This window comes from Ranitomeya variabilis, chromosome 6 (assembly GCF_051348905.1).
Source record: "Ranitomeya variabilis isolate aRanVar5 chromosome 6, aRanVar5.hap1, whole genome shotgun sequence".
NCBI classification, from domain to species: Eukaryota; Metazoa; Chordata; class Amphibia; order Anura; family Dendrobatidae; genus Ranitomeya; species Ranitomeya variabilis.
The window spans coordinates 518027687-518044526 of NC_135237.1; the positions used below are offsets into that span (position 1 = coordinate 518027687).

Sequence of the window (16840 nt, forward strand, 5' to 3'; positions counted from 1 at the left end):
GAGAAGGTCTCTCTGATGCCGTTAAGGATGTTATGGTGGGGTTCCCTTTGCCTGCAGGTCTGAATGAGTCCATGACAATGGCTATTCAGATTGATAGGCGTCTGCGGGAGCGCAAACCGGTGCACCATCTGGCGGTGTCTATGGAAAAGACGCCAGAAAGTATGCAGTGTGATAGAATTCTGTCCAGGAGCGAGCGACAGAATTTTAGACGGAAGAATGGATTGTGTTTCTATTGTGGGGATTCTACTCATGTTATATCGGCATGCTCTAGGCGTACAAAGAAGCTTGATAAGTCTGTTTCCATTGGCACCATTCAGTCTAAGTTTATTTTGTCTGTAACCCTGATTTGCTCTTTGTCATCCATTGCCACGGACGCCTATGTTGACTCTGGCGCCGCTCTGAGTCTTATGGATTGGTCCTTTGCCAATCGTTGTGGTTTTGATTTAGAGCCTTTGGAGACTCTTATTCCTCTGAAGGGGATTGACTCCACCCCATTGGCTAATAATAAACCACAATACTGGACACAAGTAACCATGCGTATCAATCCGGATCACCAGGAGATTATTCGTTTCCTGGTGCTGTATAATTTACATGACGATTTGGTACTGGGATTGCCATGGTTGCAGTCTCACAACCCAGTCTTGGACTGGAGAGCAATGTCTGTGTTGAGCTGGGGATGTAAGGGTATTCATGGGGACGTACCTTTGGTTTCTATTTCGTCGTCCATTCCCTCTGAAGTCCCTGAGTTCCTCTCTGATTATCAAGACGTCTTTGACGAACCCAAGCTTGGGTCGTTACCTCCGCACCGTGAGTGCGATTGTGCCATAGATTTGATACCGGGTTGTAAATATCCAAAGGGTCGTTTGTTTAATTTGTCTGTGCCGGAACATGCTGCTATGCGGGAATATATAAAGGAGTCTTTGGAAAAGGGACATATTCGTCCATCTTCTTCTCCCTTGGGAGCTGGGTTTTTCTTTGTCTCAAAAAAAGACGGCTCTTTGAGACCATGTATTGATTATCGGCTTCTGAATAAGATCACTGTTAAGTATCAATACCCATTGCCATTGCTTACTGATTTGTTTGCTCGTATAGAGGGTGCTAAGTGGTTCTCTAAAATTGATCTTCGTGGGGCGTATAATTTGGTGCGGATCAGGCAGGGGGATGAGTGGAAGACCGCATTTAATACGCCCGAGGGCCACTTTGAGTATTTGGTCATGCCTTTTGGTCTTTCTAATGCCCCTTCAGTTTTCCAGTCTTTTATGCATGATATTTTCCGCGATTTTCTGGATAAATTTATGATAATATATCTGGATGATATTCTGATTTTTTCTGATGACTGGGACTCTCATGTCCAGCAGGTCAGGAGAGTTTTTCAGGTTCTGCGGTCTAATTCTTTATGTGTGAAGGGGTCTAAGTGCGTTTTTGGGGTCCAGAAAATTTCCTTTTTGGGGTATATTTTTTCTCCCTCTTCCATTGAGATGGATCCCGTCAAGGTGCAAGCTATTTGTGACTGGACTCAGCCCTCCTCTCTTAAGGGTCTTCAGAGATTTTTGGGCTTTGCCAACTTTTACCGCCGATTTATTGCTGGTTTTTCGGATGTCGTTAAACCACTGACTGATTTGACCAGACAAGGCGCTGATGTTGCTAATTGGTCCCCTCATGCTGTAGAGGCCTTTCAGGAGCTTAAGCGCCGTTTTGCCTCTGCCCCTGTGTTGCGTCAGCCTGATGTGAATCTGCCTTTTCAGGTTGAGGTTGACGCTTCGGAGATCGGAGCTGGGGCAGTGTTGTCGCAGAAAGGTTCCGACTGCTCCGTCATTAGGCCTTGTGCCTTCTTTTCTCGCAAATTTTCGCCCGCAGAGCGGAATTATGATGTTGGGAATCGGGAGCTTTTGGCCATGAAGTGGGCGTTTGAGGAGTGGCGCCATTGGCTCGAGGGGGCTAGGCATCAGGTGGTGGTATTGACTGACCACAAAAATTTGATTTATCTTGAGACTGCCAGACGCCTGAATCCTAGACAGGCGCGCTGGTCTTTATTTTTTTCTCGCTTTAATTTTGTGGTGTCATACCTACCGGGTTCTAAGAATGTTAAGGCAGATGCCCTTTCTAGGAGTTTTGACCCGGACTCTCCTGGTAATTCTGAACCCACAGGTATCCTTAGGGAGGGAGTAATTTTGTCGGCCGTTTCTCCTGATCTGCGGCGGTCCTTGCAAGAGTTTCAGGCGGATAGACCGGATCGTTGTCCGCCTGATAGACTGTTTGTTCCGGATGATTGGACCAGCAGAGTCATCTCTGAGGTACATTCTTCTGCATTGACAGGTCATCCCGGAATTTTTGGTACCAGGGATTTGGTGGCAAGATCCTTCTGGTGGCCTTCTCTGTCACGAGATGTGCGAGTCTTTGTGCAGTCATGTGACGTTTGTGCTCGGGCCAAGTCTTGTAGTTCTCGGGCTAGCGGACTGCTGTTGCCCTTGCCTATTCCTAAGAGGCCTTGGACACACATCTCGATGGATTTTATTTCAGATCTGCCTGTTTCCCAGAAGATGTCTGTCATCTGGGTGGTCTGTGACCGTTTCTCTAAAATGGTCCATTTGGTTCCTCTGCCCAAGTTGCCTTCTTCTTCTGAGTTGGTTCCTCTGTTTTTTCAGAATGTTGTCCGATTGCACGGTATTCCTGAGAATATTGTTTCTGACAGAGGTACCCAATTTGTGTCTAGATTTTGGCGGGCATTCTGTGCTAGGATGGGCATAGATTTGTCTTTTTCATCTGCTTTTCACCCTCAGACTAATGGCCAGACCGAGCGGACTAATCAGACCCTTGAGACATATCTGAGGTGTTTTGTCTCTGCTGACCAGGATGATTGGGTTGCTTTTTTGCCATTGGCAGAGTTCGCCCTCAATAATCGGGCCAGTTCTTCCACATTGGTGTCCCCGTTTTTCTGTAATTCGGGGTTTCACCCTCGATTTTCCTCCGGTCAGGTGGAATCCTCGGATTGTCCTGGAGTGGATGCGGTGGTGGAGAGATTGCATCACATCTGGGGGCAGGTTATGGACAATTTGAAGTTGTCCCAGGAGAAGACTCAGCGTTTTGCCAACCGTCATCGTCGTGTTGGTTCTCGGCTTTGTGTTGGAGATTTAGTGTGGTTGTCTTCTCGTTTTGTCCCTATGAGGGTCTCTTCTCCTAAGTTTAAACCTCGGTTCATCGGCCCTTATAGAATATTGGAGATTCTTAATCCTGTTTCTTTCCGTTTGGACCTCCCTGCGTCCTTTTCCATTCATAACGTTTTTCATCGGTCGTTATTGCGCAGGTATGAGGTACCTGTTGTACCTTCAGTTGAGCCTCCTGCTCCGGTGTTGGTTGAGGGTGAGTTGGAGTACGTTGTGGAGAAAATTTTGGACTCTCGTGTTTCCAGACGGAAACTCCAGTATCTGGTCAACTGGAAGGGTTACGGCCAGGAGGATAATTCTTGGGTCAATGCATCTGATGTTCATGCTTCTGATCTTGTTCGTGCCTTCCATAGGGCTCATCCTGGTCGCCCTGGTGGATCTGGTGAGGGTTCGGTGCCCCCTCCTTGAGGGGGGGGTACTGTTGTGAATTTGGATTCTGGGCTCCCCCGGTGGCCGCTTGTGGAATTGGACTTGTCATCCTCTTTCCTGTTTCACCTGATTCCATCAGTAGTGGGTGTCGCTATTTAAGCTCATTTCTCTGGTGGTTTCTTGCCGGTCAACAATGTTATCTGATGCCTCTCAGTGCTTGTTCCTGCTTCTAGACAACTACTAGATAAGTTGGACTTTTGTCCATGTTTTGTTTTGCCTATTTGTTCCAGTTCACAGCTGAAGTTTTGTTACTGTGTCTGGAAAGCTCTCGTTGATCAGGGATTGCTACTCTGGCGTTATGAGTTAATGCCAGAGTTTAAGGTAATCTCTGGATGGTGTTTTGTTAGTGTTTTTCTGCTGACCATGAAAGTATACTATCTGTCTTCTGCTATCTAGTAAGCGGACCTCAAATTTGCTAAGACTATTTTCCTGCTGCGTTTGTTGTTTCATCTGAACTCACCGTCATTATATGTGGGGGGCTACTGTCTTCTTTGGAATATTTCTCTAGAGGTGAGCCAGGTCTTATATTTCCCTCTGCTAGCTATTTAGGTCTTAGGCCAGAGCTGGGCATCTAGCGATAAATAGGAAATGCTACCTGGCTATTTCTAGTTGCGCGGCAGGCTTAGTTCATGGTCAGTATAGTTCCATCTTCCGAGAGCTTGTCCCTCTATAGGCTTGCTATGATCTCTGCCTGCAGAGATCATGACACACGTGGTACCAGTGGGGCTTGTTAGGCGACTCAGGTATCAATTTCTCTGCCTGTTATTTTTATATTACTCCCCTCTCAACATGTTCCCTTAACAAGGACCTTAATTCATTCTGATATTTTAGTGTGGGATCATTCTTTATCTTTTCATAGGTTGTAAGATCTGTCAATTGTCTAAGGGCCTCCGAAAAATAGTAATTTTTTGTCAACAACACGATATTGCCCCCTTTGTCTGATGCCCGTACCACTGTGTCATGCCAACTCTGTATTTCTTTAAGAGCTTTATTTTCTGCTATGGTTAAATTGGATGGCATAGTTTGATATAGCAGCGCTTCCATATCTTTATTGACCTGCGCTTCAAAAATATCCACCGGGTTGCCGGGGGAGACAGGGGGCATGAAGGAAGATTTAACGCCACCTGTAAAGGGTTCTATTGGGGTGCTACGTGTATGTGTTAATTCTACCATAGGATCCATCAAACTAAGTAACAACAAGGCATCTTCCCGTATTCCATCCGTTTGGCTGTATGATGCCATGAAACCCAGGGGCCCACCTGACAAGGGACTTCTCCTGCCGGAGTGGCTCCGTTATTTTTATTTGTGGTTTTAAACATTTTAAACAGATGTATTTTCCTCACTGCCTTGTATAAGTCAATTTTAAATTCTACCGGGTCAAAGGGCTCTGGAAGACAAAAATTAAGACCTTTTGAAAGTACAGAAAAATGGGACATATTCAGATTATGATCAGTCAGATTTATCACCGTATTGGGTGACACTGTCTCTATGTTGGTGGTCTCCAAGAGACCTGTTTGACATTGTTAGTAAGATTTGGAGCTGCAGGATAAGACATAGCAGTAACGAACGCTTGGGCTGATGCCCTCAGATCCGGTGCGAAACAGCTGAGGGCACTCCCAGGTGCAAGGAGTCTGAACAGGGAGGACGCTGAGGAACCGTGTGATACAGTCCATCCCGGGCACGTGCTGCGTGGATAGGAGAGAAGTACAGGAAGAGAAAGGAATGTGTATTGTGGAATCTGCTGTAGAAACTGTATGGAAATGGATGTTCTGCAAAAGCAAGAGAGTAAAGTTTTGCATTTGATGTTTGAAACGGACTCTGTGTCTTTATATGTAACAACTGCAGCAGTGGATCTTCAGCCAGCCCGATGGGATCCCGACGGTGCAGAAGGCTAAGCGAAAGGTATGCTACAGAAGGGACACTATATTCATGTGAGGGGAGACCAAGGCACGCTAATGCATATGTTCTCGGCCATGACCACAGCCTTGTCTCTGCCTCTCACATTTGGCGTAGTGCGGCAGGATCCCTCAACTGTGCAGCGTGAGAATGTCGTGGAAGATGTTATTGATGTGACCAGAAAGTGAAGATGAAGAAATTGTGAATGTTACTGAAATGCTCGATGTGACTGATATTATAGACATGTCTAAAGGTACCGTCACATTAAGCGACGCTGCAGCGATATCGACAACGATGCCGATCGCTGCAGCATCGCTGTGTGGTCGCTGGAGAGCTGTCACACAGACAGCTCTCCAGCGACCAACGATGCCGAAGTCCCCGGGTAACCAGGGTAAACATCGGGTTACTAAGCGCAGGGCCGCGCTTAGCAACCCAATGTTTACCCTGGTTACCAGTGTAAATGTAAAAAAAACCAAACACTACATACTTACATTGCCGTGTCTGTCGCGTCCCTCGCCTTCAGCTTCCCTGCACTGTGTAAGCGCCGGCCCTAAAGCACAGCGGTGACTGTCATGAATCCCAATGGCTAGGGATAGCACAGGACAAGCAAAGTACAAATATATTACGGACGAGCTCTAGGGTGATGGAACCTGGGTTGACCGCTGCCCTACGCCTGACAAACGCAACTAGAGATAGCCAGGGAGCGTGCCTACGTTGGTTCTAGACGCCACGCACCAGCCTAAGAGCTAACTAGCACTGCAGAGAAAATAAAGACCTCACTTGCCTCCAGCGGAATGAACCCCAAAAGATATAGTTGCCCCCCACATGTATTGACGGTGAAATGAGAGGAAGGCACACACATAGAGATGATATATATAGTTTTAGCAAATTGAGGCCCGCTGTAAACTAGAAAGCAGAACGATACAAAAGGGGACTGAGCGGTCAGCAAAAAACCCTAATCAAAAAAACCATCCTGAGATTACAAGAACCCATGTGCCAACTCATGGCACATGGGGAGAACCTCAGTCCACTAGAGCTACCAGCTAGCATAGAGACATAATAAGCAAGCTGGACAAAACAAAAAAAAAAACCAAACAACTGAAAATCAGCACTTAGCTTATCCTGAAAGATCTGGGAGCAGGTAGGCAGGAACCAAACAGAGCACATCTGAATACATTGATAGCCGGCAAGGGAAATGACAGAAAGGCCAGGTAAAATAGGAAACACCCAGCCACTGATGGACAGGTGGAAACCAAAGGCCGCAACCCACCAAAGTCACCCAGTACCAGCAGTAACCACCAGAGGGAGCCCACAAACAGAATCCACAACAGTACCCCCCCCTTGAGGAGGGGTCACCGAACCCTCACGAGAACCCCCAGGGCGATCAGGGTGAGCTCTATGGAAGGCGCGGACCAAATCAGTCGCATGAACATCGGAGGCGACCACCCAGGAATTATCCTCCTGACCATAACCCTTCCACTTAACCAAATACTGGAGTTTGCGTCTGGAAACACGAGAATCCAAGATCTTCTCAACAACATACTCCAATTCTCCCTCCACCAGCACTGGAGCAGGAGGCTCACCCGAAGGAACAACGGGCACCTCATACCTCCGCAACAACGACCGATGGAACACATGAATAGCAAACGATGCTGGGAGATCCAAACGAAAAGATACAGGGTTAAGAATCTCCGAGATACTATAAGGACCGATGAACCGAGGCTTGAACTTAGGAGAAGAGACCTTCATAGGGACAAAACGAGAAGACAACCACACCAAATCCCCAACAAGAAGTCGGGGACCCACGCGGCGACGGCGATTAGCAAACTGCTGAGTCTTCTCCTGAGATAACTTCAAATTGTCCACCACCTGATTCCAAATCTGATGTAGCCTGTCCACCACCACGTCCACTCCAGGACAATCCGAAGGCTCCACCTGACCAGAGGAAAAACGAGGATGAAACCCCAAATTACAAAAAAAAGGAGAGACCAACGTGGCCGAACTAGCCCGATTATTAAGAGCAAATTCGGCCAGTGGCAAAAAAGCAACCCAGTCATCTTGATCAGCAGAAACAAAACACCTCAAATAAGTTTCCAAGGTCTGATTAGTTCGCTCCGTCTGGCCATTCGTCTGAGGATGGAATGCAGACGAGAAAGACAAATCAATGCCCATCTTGGCACAAAACGTCCGCCAAAATCTAGACACAAACTGGGATCCCCTGTCAGAAACGATATTCTCCGGAATCCCATGCAAACGAACCACGTTCTGAAAAAATAAAGGGACCAACTCAGAGGAGGAAGGCAACTTAGGCAAGGGCACCAAATGAACCATCTTAGAAAAGCGGTCACACACAACCCAGATAACGGACATTTTCTGTGAAACCTGGAGATCAGAAACAAAATCCATGGAAATGTGCGTCCAAGGCCTCTTCGGGATGGGCAAGGATAACAACAACCCACTGGCCAGAGAACAGCAAGGCTTAGCTCGAGCACACACTTCACAAGACTGCACAAAGGTACGCACATCCCTAGACAAGGAAGGCCACCAAAAAGACCTGGCCACCAAGTCTCTAGTACCAAATATTCCAGGATGACCAGCCAACACAGAAGAATGGACCTCGGAGATGACTCTACTGGTCCAATCATCCGGAACAAACAGTCTTTCTGGTGGACAACGATCCGGTTTATCCACCTGAAACTCCTGCAATGCACGTCGCAAGTCTGGGGATACGGCGGACAATATCACCCCATCCCTAAGGATACCAGTAGGCCCAGAGTCTCCAGGAGAGTCAGGCACAAAACTCCTGGAAAGAGCATCTGCCTTCACATTCTTTGAACCTGGCAGGTATGAAACCACAAAATTGAAACGAGAAAAAAACAACGACCAACGAGCCTGTCTAGGATTCAAACACCTGGCCGACTCAAGGTAAATGAGATTCTTGTGATCAGTCAAGACCACCACACGATGTTTAGCACCCTCAAGCCAATGACGCCACTCCTCAAATGCCCACTTCATGGCCAAAAGCTCCCGATTACCCACATCATAATTGCGCTCAGCGGGCGAGAATTTTCTAGAGAAGAATGCACATGGCTTCATCACCGAGCCATTAGAACTTCTCTGTGACAAAACCGCCCCCGCTCCAATCTCGGAAGCATCAACCTCAACCTGAAAAGGAAGTGAAACATCTGGTTGACACAACACAGGAGCAGAAGAAAACCGGCGCTTAAGTTCCTGAAAGGCCTCCACGGCCGCAGGAGACCAATCAGCAACATCAGCACCCTTTTTAGTCAAATCAGTCAAAGGTTTAACAATACTGGAAAAATTAGCAATGAACCGACGATAAAAATTAGCAAACCCCAAGAACTTCTGAAGGCTCTTAACAGATGTAGGTTGTGTCCAGTCACAAATCGCCTGAACCTTGACGGGATCCATCTCAATAGTAGAAGGAGAAAAAATGTACCCCAAAAAAGAAATCTTCTGGACTCCGAAGAGACACTTTGAGCCCTTCACAAACAGAGAATTGGCCCGCAGAACCTGAAACACCTTCCTGACCTGTAGAACATGAGACTCCCAGTCATCAGAAAACACCAAAATATCATCCAAATACACAATCATAAACTTATCCAGATAGTCACGGAAAATATTGTGCATAAAGGACTGAAAGACTGACGGAGCATTGGAGAGTCCAAAAGGCATTACCAAATACTCAAAATGGCCCTCAGGCGTATTAAATGCGGTCTTCCACTCATCACCCTGTTTTATCCGCACCAGATTATACGCACCGCGAAGATCTATCTTAGTGAACCACCTAGCCCCCTTAATGCGAGCAAACAAATCAGTCAATAATGGCAATGGATACTGATACTTGACTGTAATCTTATTCAGAAGGCGATAATCTATACAAGGCCTCAGGGAACCATCTTTTTTTGCCACAAAAAAAAAACCTGCTCCCAGAGGGGACGAAGATGGACGAATATGTCCCTTTTCCAAGGACTCCTTAATATAATTCCGCATAGCAGTATGCTCTGGCAGTGACAGATTAAATAAACGACCCTTAGGGAACTTACTGCCAGGAATCAATTCTATAGCACAGTCACAATCTCTATGCGGAGGGAGCGAATTGAGCTTAGGCTCCTCAAAAACATCCCTATAGTCAGACAAAAACGCAGGGATCTCAGAAGGAGTAGATGAAGCGATTGAAATCGGAGGTGCATCATCATGAACCCCCTGACATCCCCAGCTTAACACAGACATTGTTTTCCAGTCCAGGACAGGATTATGAGTTTGCAACCATGGCAGACCAAGCACTAGTACATCATGTAAATTATAAAGTACAAGGAAGCGAATCACCTCCTGATGAACGGGAGTCATGCGCATGGTCACTTGTGTCCAATACTGCGGTTTATTCATAGCCAATGGTGTAGAGTCAATTCCCTTCAGAGGAATAGGAACTTCCAGAGGTTCCAGACTAAAACCGCAGCGTTTAGCAAATGACCAATCCATAAGACTCAGGGCAGCGCCCGAATCCACATAGGCATCGACGGAAATGGAAGACAGTGAAAAAATCAGAGTCACAGACAAAATGAACTTAGGCTGCAGAGTACCAATGGCAAAAGATTTATCAACCCTTTTTGTGCGTTTAGAGCATGCTGATATAACATGAGCTGAATCACCACAATAGAAACACAATCCATTTTTCCGCCTATAATTTTGCCGTTCACTTCTGGACTGAATTCTATCACATTGCATAGTCTCAGGTGCCTGTTCAGAAGACACCGCCAACTGGTGCACGGGTTTGCGCTCCCGTAAACGCCGATCAATCTGAATGGCCATAGCCATAGACTCATTCAGACCTGTAGGCGTAGGGAACCCCACCATAATATCCTTAATGGCCTCAGAAAGACCATTTCTGAAGTTTGCAGCCAGGGCGCACTCATTCCACTGAGTAAGCACCGACCATTTCCGAAACTTCTGACAATATATCTCCGCTTCATCATGCCCCTGAGAGAGGGCTAATAAAGCCTTTTCAGCCTGAATCTCCAGGTTAGGTTCTTCATAGAGCAATCCCAATGCCAGAAAAAACGCATCCACACTGAGCAATGCAGGATCCCCTGGTGCCAATGCAAATGCCCAATTCTGAGGGTCGCCCCGCAGGAAAGATATTACAATCTTGACCTGTTGAGCAGGGTCTCCAGAGGAGCGAGATTTTAAAGAAAGAAACAATTTACAATTGTTCCTGAAATTCAGGAAGGTAGATCTATCTCCAGAAAAGAACTCTGGAATAGGAATTCTAGGTTCAGACATGGGAGTGTGAACAACAAAATCCTGTATGTTTTGAACTTTTGCCGCGAGATTACTCAGGCTGGAAGCCAAACTCTGGACATCCATGTTAAACAGCTAAGATCAGAGCCATTCAAGGGTTAAGAGGAGGTAAGAAGCAGCTAGACAGCAATTAAGGGCTAGGCAGCAAAACTCTAAAGGGAAAAAAAAAAAAAAAAAAAATTTCCCTTAAACACTTCTCTTTCTCCTGCTTCAGCCCAAACAATTAACACTTTGTGGGCCGGCTATACTGTCATGAATCCCAATGGCTAGGGATAGCACAGGACAAGCAAAGTACAAATATATTACGGACGAGCTCTAGGGTGATGGAACCTGGGCTGACCGCTGCCCTACGCCTGACAAACGCAACTAGAGATAGCCAGGGAGCGTGCCTACGTTGGTTCTAGACGCCACGCACCAGCCTAAGAGCTAACTAGCACTGCAGAGAAAATAAAGACCTCACTTGCCTCCAGCGGAATGAACCCCAAAAGATATAGTTGCCCCCCACATGTATTGACGGTGAAATGAGAGGAAGGCACACACATAGAGATGATATATATAGTTTTAGCAAATTGAGGCCCGCTGTAAACTAGAAAGCAGAACGATACAAAAGGGGACTGAGCGGTCAGCAAAAAACCCTAATCAAAAAAACCATCCTGAGATTACAAGAACCCATGTGCCAACTCATGGCACATGGGGAGAACCTCAGTCCACTAGAGCTACCAGCTAGCATAGAGACATAATAAGCAAGCTGGACAAAACAAAAAAAAAAACCAAACAACTGAAAATCAGCACTTAGCTTATCCTGAAAGATCTGGGAGCAGGTAGGCAGGAACCAAACAGAGCACATCTGAATACATTGATAGCCGGCAAGGGAAATGACAGAAAGGCCAGGTAAAATAGGAAACACCCAGCCACTGATGGACAGGTGGAAACCAAAGGCCGCAACCCACCAAAGTCACCCAGTACCAGCAGTAACCACCAGAGGGAGCCCACAAACAGAATCCACAACAGGTGACGTCACCGCTGTGCTTTGCTTTACGGCCGGCACTGACACATTCAGTGCAGGAAGCTCTGAGCAGCAGCGCGGACGCCGGGGGACGTGACAGACATCAGAGGGTGAGTATGTAGTGGTTTTTTTTACTTTTACAATGGTAACCAGGGTAAATATCGGGTTACTAAGCGCGGCCCTGCGCTTAGTAACCCGATATTTACCCTGGTTACCATTGTAAAACATTGCTGGCATCGTTGCTTTTGCTGTCAAACACGACGATACACGCCGATCTGACGACCAAATAAAGTTCTGGACTTTCAGCAACGACCAGCGATATCACAGCGGGACCCAGATCGCTGCTGCGTGTCAAACACAACGTTATCGCTATCCAGGACGCTGCAACGTCACGGATCGTTGTTGTTCTCGTTGCAAAGTCGTTTAGTGTGAAGGTACCTTAAAACCTTAAATGTGACTGACACTGGGATGACAAAGATGGCGGCTATGAAGATGGCGGAGGATGGTGCCAAAAAAGAGAATGACGACAGTGATCCCACCCTTCGTGGGCGTTACAGCCCTGAGATGTCGCGAAAAGTTGTCTGGCGACATCCCCCGGTCCACCCATGGTGGGCGCATCAGAGAAGGAAGAGACCTCGCCCCCTCTATAGTATTCTGCAAAATGGGTGGAGCAGCTGGAAGCAACCCCACCGTGGAACGGGTGGGGTCCAGAAGAAAACTCTGTGTGCAGCTGCACATGTCATCATGTACTGGAAGAATGTGAGCCAGAGGAAGAGAAGGTCCGACCCGGGCAACAGAGTGATGACACTCCTGAAATGTTCCTGGTACCTGCAGAGGAGAGTCCCGGGCGGCTGCTGGTGCCGGAAGATTGTCGACGGGAACCGACGCCAGAAGAGAAGGCCAAGCCGGAGCCATGGGTCGCGGAGCTGGAGCTTCAATGACGACCGAAGCAGGAATATCACCAGCGGGAATTGCAGCATCGGGAAGTGGAACCTTTTCGCTCAGAGACAGTTCTCCACCATCAGCGGGGACCAGAACCAGTGACAGCCCCAGAGGAGCCTGAACCGGAAGTGATGATCCAACCGGGACTTCGTCATCGGTAGCCGGAGGGGGCAGCGGCGTCTGCGGAGGGATCCAGTCGTGGGACTGGTGTGGCCAGACCACTGAGGACAACAATGGTGAGTGCATCTCGGCCCTTGACCCTAGAGGGTTGGTGCCTACTGCGGTCTACTACTTGGCTAGGCCAGGCTGTCCCTCAGCTTCCTATCTCAGGTAGAAGCCCATTGATCCATCCTGCAGTCATTGGGGGCGGGAGACCAGGCCCATGCCCGGCGCAGGCTCAGAGCTGGGTACTTCCCATTTCCATCGGACAGTGGAAGGTCCATTCCCATCCCCCGGTCAGTCCGCCTGGATTACAAGCGTCATTGCAGAAAAGAAACAGAGGGAGAGGGAAATATGGGTCCAACTATGCAAACATGGAGAAGGTGCTATGGCCGGGCGCCTCTCTCGTGGGCAGTTCGTCCACACCAACATTTAACAAGGATAGGGCTTTATGCAAGAGGCAAGAGCTAGTGATAAGGTCTATGTCAATGCTGCCTCTATCAAATTTAGGAGACCCCTAGTAGAAGGGGACTGGGTCTCCTTCTTCAAAGAGGACTGCCCCAGGGGTTCTTTTGCAGTGGCGGTGACCCTGTGTAATGAGGATGACGACCCAGAACTGTACGCGGGCCCGAGGTGTGAACAATCGGTACCCCGTGCTTCATCTGCCTCCACCTCCAGTACTGCCTCTGCTGCATCTTGGCACCCTATGGACTCTGTGGCTGCAGAGTCCTCTACAGCCCGGCATGGAACAGTTGTGATAGAGCGGCACGGGACACGTGCTGTTGATAGCTCGTTTGAACTATGATTATGTGCTGGATGAAAGGACATTGTGCTCTTTGCATTGTACTAAGTTTCGGGACTGTTCCGCATCCCTATGGGCAGAGGGAGCCCTGAAGCACCACCATAGCCAGGTGTAATGTGGACAAACGGCCAGAAGTGAATGTTGAGTTTTTGTTTGTATTATTTGCACCTGTTGCGCCCTCTGGAAAGCAGTAATATGCCCCTGGAACTGTGACATGGACTGAGTGCAACTGCAGCAACAGACTGTTCCTGGGGCTGCCATTGCACCTAACATTTACGGGCAGTACTCTGTTCAAAGGGAGGGGGATACCTCCCCTAAGAAAAAACTGTTGACATTAGGGAAAAGGTCAAATGTTTGTAATATACCTTAATTTTCATACTGCGGGTGTCACCTGGATGACTGTGTGCTAGGCCCTCGATTTAAAGGAAGTGGACATTTACTTCAAATGGACTTGGCTCACGTTGAGCTATTGCACCTACCTCATTTGTACGTTTGGTTTCCCTGCGTGAAGTATTTAAATGTAAATATTAAAGTGTTACATGGTCGGGGCGACCACCTTCAAAGGAAGGGGGAATGTAAGGGGTGTATTGGGACCGTGTGATGTTCCGCCCCTTTCTCTCATGTATTTATATATGCCTTTGAATGTAAAATTGTTTTTATATGTTTGCTCTGTCATTTAACCAGTATTACTAGGTAAAGTGTAGTGCTTCAGTTGTGCCACTATATGGGGCATTATAGTGTACATAATATGGGATGGGAGTTCTATGTAGTAAATAGTTAACATAAGAGGTGCCACTGTGGGATAAGAAAGAGAGCTTCCTGTTCTCAGTCAGAAAGAGCCTGGGAACTGAACAACTCAGGAGGGCCTGAGTGCCCAGATAGTCCCAAAGGGCTTAATGCCCGGGACCGCACAGTGACCATGTAACGTTAAGAGGGAAGCCCAGCCATGCAAGGTCAGCTGGTCAGAACAGCAGCAGAACAACAGCAGAACAGAAGCAGTCACAGCGTTAGTAAGAATTGGAGCTGCAGGATAAGACACAACAGTATTGAAGGGCAGGTCGCTCACCATGTGAGAGTTCATCGCTCAGATCCGGTGCGAAACGGCTGAAGGAATACAGAGGGGCAAGGAGTCTGAACAGGGAGGACGCCGAGGGACCGTATGATACGGTCTGTCGTGGGAACGTGCTGTGTGGAAAGGATAGAAGTACAGGAAAAGAGAAAGGAATGTGTATTGTGGAATCTGCTGTAGAAACTGTAATGGAAATGGATGTGCTGCGAAAGCAAGAGAGTAAAGTTTTGCATTTGAAGTTTAAAACAGACTCTGTGTCTTTATATGTAACAACGGCAGCAGTAGATTTTCGGCCAGCCCGATGGGACCCCGACGGTGGAGAAGGCGAAGTGAAAGGTATGCTGCAGAAGGGACACTATATTCATGTGAGGTGAGACAGGGGCATGCTAATGCATATGTTCTTGGCCATGACTACGGCCTTGTCTCTGCCTGTCACACGAGCACCTTACAAGCAGTTCAAGATTGCAGGGATGCCATTCTGGGAGGACATGAATAGATGGAGTATACTGGCACTACACACAAGAAATCCTCATGGAAGCACTTCTTTCTGAGAAGTTTAGGGAGTTTTCAGCATTGCCCAAGAGATTTCCCACAGAGTGGGCAACTATAGATTAACTCTGCTCTACTCTCCCTAAAAGAAAATGGACAGGTAGAAATAATTGCTAGACTCTCCCGTCAAGTGGTGGGAAACACAAGTTGTCAAGTCAAGTTATTAATATTTGAAGGTTATGACATATTTCTATAATACACAGATGGAGAAATGTATGTCAAATATTAAAACTACACCATTTTTTGAAATTAGTAAATTGAAAAAAATTATGTTGTGCATAAAATGGTAAATTATAGTTGCTTGTTTTTAAATACATCATGCTTTCATAACTGATCTCTACCCCGTTACGTTACGCACCTGTCCTGATGCATGCTTTGCTTCCCTTCCCCCAGTCTCTAGACTATCTTGTGCTCTATGTCGGACTTTGCAAGTAGCCCGGTGTGCTCCCATATGTTTAATTTCCTGGGCCTATATATGGCCTCCCAAGACACACACATGGGTCTTGGAATTAAAACTTGCCAGTAAAACTTTTAGATGTCTGTGTACAGTTTCTGTCCACAGTCTTCAGGACATCTACTGGCTGTCTGTGGTTTTCCATCAATGAGTTATTGCCTGCTACCTATCAGTGGTCTCCAGGACGTCACCTGTTTGTGGCTTCCAGTAACCCTGCTATGTATCAGTGGCATCTAGTAACCCTGCTACCTATCAGTGGTCTCCAGGATGTCACCTTTTTGTCTGTGGCTTCCAGTAAACCTGCTACCTATCAGTGGTCTCCAGGATGTCACCTGTTTGTCTGCGGCTTCCAATAACCCTGCTACTTATCAGTGCTCTCAAAGACTTCACCTGTTGTGTGTGGCTTCCAGTAACTCTATCTATTTCCCACGTACAATACCAGCCTGCTCCACCGACGCCCATGACTCATGTACCCACCCTAATCTTGGGTTTAGATGATCGAACTAATTTAGTGAGCCTGGTTTATGTAACACCCTTCAATATTGCACTATTTGCAGTTAAACTGGTACACTTGTAGAAATCAGATAGGTACCTCTGAAGTCCTGCACACACTTTTCTGTTTTTGGGTCTTCGTTCCTGTGGAGTAGACGGTTGGCTTTCCACATTGTGTTCCTGAATTGGTTTTCTTTAGGGTTTCTTTGCCAGAGGATGACACACATGTCTGAGTTGACTTCCCATCTTCCATAATTCCTAAAAAGTAAATAAATAACTTGAGAAAATATGGACACAATATACCTCATGCTAAATCAGTCAGTACAATAGTCCAAGGTCTGGGGGTCAGCACCATCTACAAATTTTTTTTTTTCCAGAATTCAATTGGTTACAAAAAATTGTTCTGTCCCTTTGGAGTCATAAATGCCTAATATTCATTGTGCTAGAAATGATCTCAGCTGTCAAGAGATGGGATGGACTCATCGTAGCAAACTGATTAACCTTGTCTGGTGCTGACAAATCCCTATGGACATTTTATTTTTCAATCCTTTGACTT

At 47.0% G+C, this 16840-nt stretch overlaps 1 protein-coding gene across 1 annotated transcript in view; it reads right to left on the bottom strand.

The window, feature by feature from the left end:
* BAALC (BAALC binder of MAP3K1 and KLF4) overlaps nucleotides 1-16840 on the bottom strand; it is a 121999-nt gene that overhangs the window by 39660 nt on the left and 65499 nt on the right. The window contains exon 2 of the mRNA XM_077270999.1: nucleotides 16385-16542. Within this exon, the coding sequence (XP_077127114.1) occupies nucleotides 16385-16542 (158 nt within the window). The remainder of the gene's footprint in view (nucleotides 1-16384; nucleotides 16543-16840) is intronic.